Source organism: Sinocyclocheilus grahami, unplaced genomic scaffold (assembly GCF_001515645.1).
Source record: "Sinocyclocheilus grahami isolate Dianchi unplaced genomic scaffold, SAMN03320097.WGS_v1.1 scaffold86.1, whole genome shotgun sequence".
NCBI lineage: Eukaryota > Metazoa > Chordata > Actinopteri > Cypriniformes > Cyprinidae > Sinocyclocheilus > Sinocyclocheilus grahami.
Genome location: NW_015505265.1, coordinates 1,448,539 through 1,455,952, shown reverse-complemented (window position 1 = coordinate 1,455,952; position 7,414 = coordinate 1,448,539). Strand labels below are relative to the sequence as shown.

Below are 7,414 nucleotides of genomic sequence, written 5' to 3'. Positions count from 1 at the left end.
AAAAAAAAAAATATTTTTTGGGTGGGGGGGGGGGGGGGGGGGGGGGGAAATAATGATCCAGATTTTCAGGGTGGTAAAATATAATGATTAATAACGTCTCCAGGTTACGCATGTAACCATTGTTCCCCGAAGGGAACGAGGCGCTGCGTCGAAACGCTACGGGAAAGCCTTTAGCGTGACAACGCTCTGAATCACATGTGTAATCAGTCCAATGGATGGGCGAGACATCACAGGTGAGGTGACGTAACGACCAGGAAGCTTAAAAACATGTGCGGTGGAACCGGCATCAGCTTCTAGGAATGAAACAAGCGGAAGTATGGCCCTGAGATGCAGCGTCTCATTCCCTTCGGGAAACCATGGTTACATGCGTAACCTGGAGATGTTCCCCTTCAGAAACTCGAGCTGCATCGAAACGCTACGGGAACAAGAATGCCCACACCACCAGACTTACAAATCCCTGCCTAGTGTGGAAGAGCTCAGCTAAAGCGAGAGAACGGAGCCAGGAGTGGCACAGAAAGCAGGTAGGCACCTGACAAAGTAGGCGGGGACATCCCACCCAAAGGCCCACTTCAGAAGGAGTGAGTCTTGACCCCCAACGGAGAGGGGAGATCAGAGGATTCGAGGCTATGGAATAGCATCCTGATCCACCGCTTAGCATAAGCTTCTCTGGCCGGAGGCCTCAGCCTCAGCGCACTGCAGAGGAAGCATAAAACCAGGGGGTGTCTGCCCACTGACTGGCCACCAATAGGGGCGCGGTAGGACGCAATGGCCACCACGTAGACCTTTAGGGTGGAGTGGGTCAACCCTGCGGAGAGACGGGCCTGCAGGAACTCCAGAACTGTACCAACTGGGCAGTTGACTGGGTCGAGCTGGCAGTCTCTGCACCAATAAGTGAAAAGTTTCCACTTCAGGGCATACAGTTTCCTCATTGAGGGAGCTCTGGATTGGAGGATGGTCTCAACAACCTCGGTTGAGAGACCGGAAGCTACGAGTTGTGCCCCCTCAGAGGCCACACCCATAACTTCCAGCTCTATCTAGGAATATCGTGCCCTCTGCCTGTGAAAGGAGGTCCCTCCTGACGGGAATCTCCCATGGAGAGCCGTCAAGAAGAGAAATCGGGTCCGAGAACCATAATCGGCCCGGCCAGAACGGGGCTACTAACAGCAGCCGGACTCCGTCCCTCCGTCTCTCTAAAAAAAGAGTTTTTAGATTTCTTGGATGTAGCCATTTGATAAAGCGAGACCGGATTCGCAAGATCACAGGCACGGACACACTCCTTGGAGTGTGCCTGGCGAGAGCGGAGCACTTAACAGCGGGAAAAGCACAATCAGCCCCCCGAGAGCCGACTGTGCGAGCTCCCCTCCCCATTAATGCTGCTCATTATAATATTAGGCATAATATGTTTGTGTAACTGATGCTTGTGCAACTGGCGAGCTCATCGACGCCCTCCGTATCAATCTCCTCGTAGAAAGACAGGCGGAACTTCACGCCCTCTCCCCGGGGGGAAGGACCACAGCACGGGCTTCCAAAACTCAGAGAGTGGGCGCCGGGTCTGGTGGTTAAGGAAGAAAATAGGGACTGGCTACGAGTTGTGCCCCCTCAGAGGCCACACCCATAACTTCCAGCTCTATCTAGGAATATCGTGCCCTCTGCCTGTGAAAGGAGGTCCCTCCTGACGGGAATCTCCCATGGAGAGCCGTCAAGAAGAGAAATCGGGTCCGAGAACCATAATCGGCCCGGCCAGAACGGGGCTACTAACAGCAGCCGGACTCCGTCCCTCCGTCTCTCTAAAAAAAGAGTTTTTAGATTTCTTGGATGTAGCCATTTGATAAAGCGAGACCGGATTCGCAAGATCACAGGCACGGACACACTCCTCGGAGCGTGCCTGGTGAGAGCGGAGCACTTAACAGCGGGAAAAGCACAATCAGCCCCCCGAGAGCCGACTGTGCGAGCTCCCCTCCCCATTAATGCTGCTCATTATAATATTAGGCATAATATGTTTGTGTAACTGATGCTTGTGCAACTGGCGAGCTCATCGACGCCCTCCGTATCAATCTCCTCGTAGAAAGACAGGCGGAACTTCACGCCCTCTCCCCGGGGGGGAAGGACCACAGCACGGGCTTCCAAAACTCAGAGAGTAGGCGCCGGGTTTGGTGGTTAAGGAAGAAAATAGGGACTGGCCCGTCTACATTCCCTCCACTGGATCCATATGCGAAACCCACGAGCACAGCCGCAGCTCCGCCTCGGCGAAAGCGGGCCAGCACCGCAAGAAACGCTAGTGAAGGCCTCCCTCGAGAGCTGACTCTGCGTGCTCACAGGCACGGACACACTCCTTGGAGTGTGCCTGGCGAGAGCGGAGCACTTAACAGCGGGAAAAGCACAATCAGCCCCCCGAGAGCCGACTGTGCGAGCTCCCCTCCCCATTAATGCTGCTCATTATAATATTAGGCATAATATGTATTCCGCATCACCCCATCAAGCTTTCGCTGGATCCGCTCCTCTGCTATCAACGAGAGGAACGTCTGTACTTCCGCAACAGACAACAAAACTTTTTGGTTGTTAAAAAAAGGTGCGCTCGTTCAAAACAGTCGCGTTCGATCCTTCGCTGGCTGTGCTGATTTAAATCTAGCGGTTCTTTTGTGTTTGTGTTGCAAGTTCAGTGACGCAGGTAGTGACGATTCTCTCCGGCCAATCCGTGATCAGCAGAGTTTACACGTCATGTTTTTGGTAACGGTACGGTTCACTTGGAACCCCAACCGAAGTGGTTCTAAAAAAAGTACCAGGTACCAGGTACTGTACCCAGTGGAAAACCCCCCAAAAGTGAACCGTACTGAGCCGTACGGTGTCATAATATGCAGTGGAAAAGTACCAAAACTGTGTGTGTCCCTACCTGAAATCTAGCATGGGCAGGGAGGAACACACAGCCTGAACGCTGCCTGCTCGCCCAAATGCTTCTTTTGACTGAAGCTTTGACATAATGGAGCTTATAAGTGGATAAACAACACTAAATAAGACTCCCAAACAGATAGCGACAGAAAGCTGACGCCGGTTCCACTGCACGTGCTTTTAAGCTTCCTGGTCATTACGTCACCCTGCCCGTGACGTCTCACCCATCCGTTGGACTGATTACACATGTGATTCAGAGCGTGGTCATGCTGAATGCGTTCCCGTAGCATTTCAACGCAGCTCGAGTTCCTGAAGGGGAACTTAATGTGTTAACTTAATTAGTTATGATACATAACACAGTTAAAATATTTTATCGCAGTTAACACGTTGGCACCGCCCCCTGACCTGTACGTCATCTTACATTTCATACAGTTGACTTGACAAATATGATGCAGGGTAAACACTCCATAAATGCAGTTATGCCATAAAATTCTAGATAGTGGTGCAAAAATGCCCCTGTATGAGTTTTTGTCTTAATATTTGTTTCATAGGATAAGCGATATCCCACGAGCAGCGAGAGAAAAAATAACAAGAGTGCTTAACAGAATTGTTGTGCATCTCTGAGAAACACAGCAGTGTTTAGTTTCTGAATGATTCCACGTTTTGAACGAATCATGTGAACCAATGATTCAATAGCCTGTTCATAAAGTGAGCCCTTTACTTAATTCCTGAATGAATCAGGTGTTTGAAGAATCGAATGAATTAATGACTCATAAAGACATTTACCGCCACCTGCTGGAAGATTTAGTTTCTTATTTGGAGTATCACTTCATTAAAATAAATAAATCAATCAAAACTCAAAAACGTTAAAAGGATAGTTCACCCAAAAAATTTAAATTGTCATCATTTACTCATGTCCCCTCATGTCCTTTCTAACCTTTCTTTTGTGAAACATAAAATAAGGCATTTTAAAGATTGTTGGTAACAAAGCTGTTTTGCTTTGCAGTGACTTTCATTGTATGAACACAAAATACTGAGATGTTTCTCAAATTATCTTCTTTTATGTTCCATAGTTTATGTTAGGCCATTGTAGCCTAAATGCTTATGTGTAATAAACCAATAATAGCTTTAATTTATCTGGGTATTTCTCACAGTCAAATTTAATTTGCAATTAATTAGATTAATTAATCGACACATCATATAATTAATTAGATAAAAAAATTGTAATCGACTGACAGCCCTATTAATAACATTTAAGCTCATCCATTCCTTTAATATTGAGACCATATACACTCAGTAAGGAATGTAACATGGAAAACAGTACTTTAACAGTAAAGTGTTCAATATGCTCTGTACACACGCACTACTGTTTAAAAGTACAGTATTAATTTGAAAATGGAATAAAAGTCTTTACTTGCACTTTTGATCAAGTGCAAGTTTTAATTAATAAAGGAGAAAAAACTAACTGACCCCAAACTTTTAAACAAGCTTCAAAAATAGGTCATTCAGAATGTATCACAGTTATGTCAAAACTGCCACCGCACTAACATATGACCACCCAGATTTATCAGCCCACCTTTTTCAGCATACATACTGTACTGTCCATGCATACTCAGAAATAAAGTGTTGACACCAAGCATCTATTATTATCCATTACAAGGCAAACATAAATGTAAGCCCTGCAAGGCTTATGGAATAATAAATGATAGTGGTAACGTTGCATAATAATGTAGGCTATGCATGCACTGCATGAACTTGTCTTTGGTTCCAGGTTGCTGGAAGAGTTTGTGAACCACATTGAGGAACTAAAACAGCTGGATGAAAGGATTCAAAGGAAGGTGGAGAAGTTGGAGCAGCAATGTCACCGTGAAGCCAAGGAGTTTGCCCACAAGGTCCAAGACCTGCAGAGGAGCAACCAAGTCAGTGGCTTTTACATTTTGCATTTATTTGAACCATTTGGGGAGCCATGTGTTACTTCACCATGAATTAAATTATACATGCTTATAAATGTACCCCATTTAACTTTCACTTTCTTGTTATGCTTGTTTCAAAGGTAGCCTTCCAGCACTTCCAGGAGTTGGATGAACATATCAGTTATGTGGCCACCAAGGTATGTCATCTGGGAGATCAGCTAGAAGGTGTTAATACTCCAAGACAGAGGGCAGTGGAGGCTCAGAGACTCATGACATACTTCAACGAGTTCCTGGATGGAGAACTGCGCAGTGATGTCTTCAACAATCCTGACAAGGTCAGATTTAGAGAGACTGCCTAGTAATACTACATCTTAAGTACTCAACTTCAGAAGCCAAGAGGACCACATTCAAACCACAAATGATGCAAAGGGCTACAATTACATATTGGGCTAAGTTTTCATTGATTTTCTGTGGGGGGGAAAATAATTTCAAGTGTAGTTACATCATTCAGGATCATGGGCATGAGCTGAGTAAATTCAGTTGTCGTGTGGCCTCAGACATACAATGTTGTACATGAATGTGCCATCTTTTGAGGATAACAGTTAATTGTGTTGTAAAATGTTTGTATGGTATAGCTTCTCTTTTTCGTCATCATTTGTGGGAGTTTATGCCATTTTAGTTGATGAGCTGTTTATTTATTCATAACTAGGCATGTCAGAGGCCAAAAATAAATAAATGAGGGGCCGGTTGCACCAGCTGTGGAAAGTTAGTTGCGATGTGTAAGGTCACTACATTATCACATATGCACTATTATATTAGCATAATTATGCTTATGAAGTAAATATTTATGAAAACATCAGGGTTGGAATAAAACGCAGTGACGGAATTGCATCATAAGCTCATGTGTTACCTGACAGATTTCAGTCACTTAGACATAAATGATTATGTTGACATTTACAATTACATTTACAGACACTAGTTTAAAATTAAATAAATTTTAGTAAATAAATGGCACGTATGCTTTATATCAGTATTTATTTATTGCTCCTTACATATAATTTTTTTATTGATTTACATATAAAACTCTTAAGTATCATATTTCAATGGAAACTGTTAGTTACGCAAAGAAAAAATTGAAGTTAAAATAAACTTTTAACAGGATAAACTGAGATTCATTCACAATTTGAAGGCTGCTATTGGATCATTGAAGGAAAATGCTGTTATTATGCGACTGCATTACTTTACAAAGAGCTTACGGCCAACTAGCTAAGTTCTTCCTTAAAGAATAGTTCACCCAAAAATGAAAGTTTTGTCATCATTTACTCACCCTCATGTTGTTTCAAACCAAGTTTCTTTCTTATGTTGAACACAAAAGAAGATACTTGGGGACCAGTTGTTGGTCCCTATAGACCAATTCAGAGTAGATGTCACGGTTACGTCACTTGCAGCTGCACGCGCATAGTGGTTGCAGAAAAACACTGGGAACAAGTGGAGGTAAATGGGTAAAATCCATGGAATAAAAGAAAAAATATATTTTTGTGCCTTTTGATGTCAAGATCGGAATGCAAATAATTTTTATAGAATAAAAAATATATAGTCAAAGACGCCATTTGAAGCTAAACGCAGACGTTTAAATGGACATACGATAGATGAAAACTGCTATGATTACTCTACTTTTAAGCATAAGTTCGATTTCAACAATAGGTCTACATAATATTCACATATGCTGTTCATAGGGGATGTATTGTATTAGCCCTACAGTTACAGCATGAAATATTATTTAAACCTTACTATTAGAAATATTATTTAAACCTCACTATTAACATTTTTACATAACATTTATCTATTTTATCTCACAAGTCTGACTTTTTTTCTCGCAAATGCAAGTTTATATCTCCTAATTCAGACTTTATAACTCGACTTAACTCAAAAATAGTGAGTTTGTCAAATCTGAGGGAAAAAAGCCAGAAGAACCGAGGGGAAAAGAGAGAATGACGAGTTGTTTTTCCTTATTAGAATTGTGAGATATAATCTCGGAATTGCGAGAATAAAGTCAGAATTTTGAAATATTTACCTTTTATTAATTCTTTTATTCCATGGCTCCATAGACTTCCACTTGAAAACCATCATTTTCTGCCTCCAGATAGGCTCCGCCTAGTGCTGGGCGGTATGACCAAAAATTTATATCACAGTATTTTTCAAAATTATACCGGTTTCACGGTACAAGACGGTATTTTTTTTTTCATGCATGACCGGGTGTTAACCATATTTTCTACTGATTGAGAGAGGAAATACTGCAGTATATTGACTTAGAATGCCCTATTTTACTGTCATGACGAGTGAATATTGTCAAAAAATACCACACTAAATAATGACTAAACACGACCCCTTTTAATACATGTTAACCGGGAGTCACTCTCATTTATAATCGCGGTGTCGTCTGATAAAATCAACATGCATCTACACTAAAGAGCGGCTATGCGGTTGTTTTGTCTATATTACTTTTTTGTCTCATGCAGCGCACTGCCTGCGTCTGAGTGACAAAAAAAAAACATGTGATGTGATATTAACAGACAAACTACGCTCATATTTATAATTCCAAACAATCAGTAAGC

The 7,414-nt window shown here is 42.6% G+C and overlaps 1 protein-coding gene across 1 annotated transcript in view; it reads left to right on the top strand.

The window, feature by feature from the left end:
- Window positions 1-7,414, top strand: part of exoc5 (exocyst complex component 5) — a 29,207-nt gene that overhangs the window by 3,772 nt on the left and 18,021 nt on the right. The window contains exons 3-4 of the mRNA XM_016274388.1: window positions 4,658-4,805; window positions 4,940-5,134. Of these exons, the coding sequence (XP_016129874.1) occupies window positions 4,658-4,805; window positions 4,940-5,134 (343 nt within the window). The remainder of the gene's footprint in view (window positions 1-4,657; window positions 4,806-4,939; window positions 5,135-7,414) is intronic.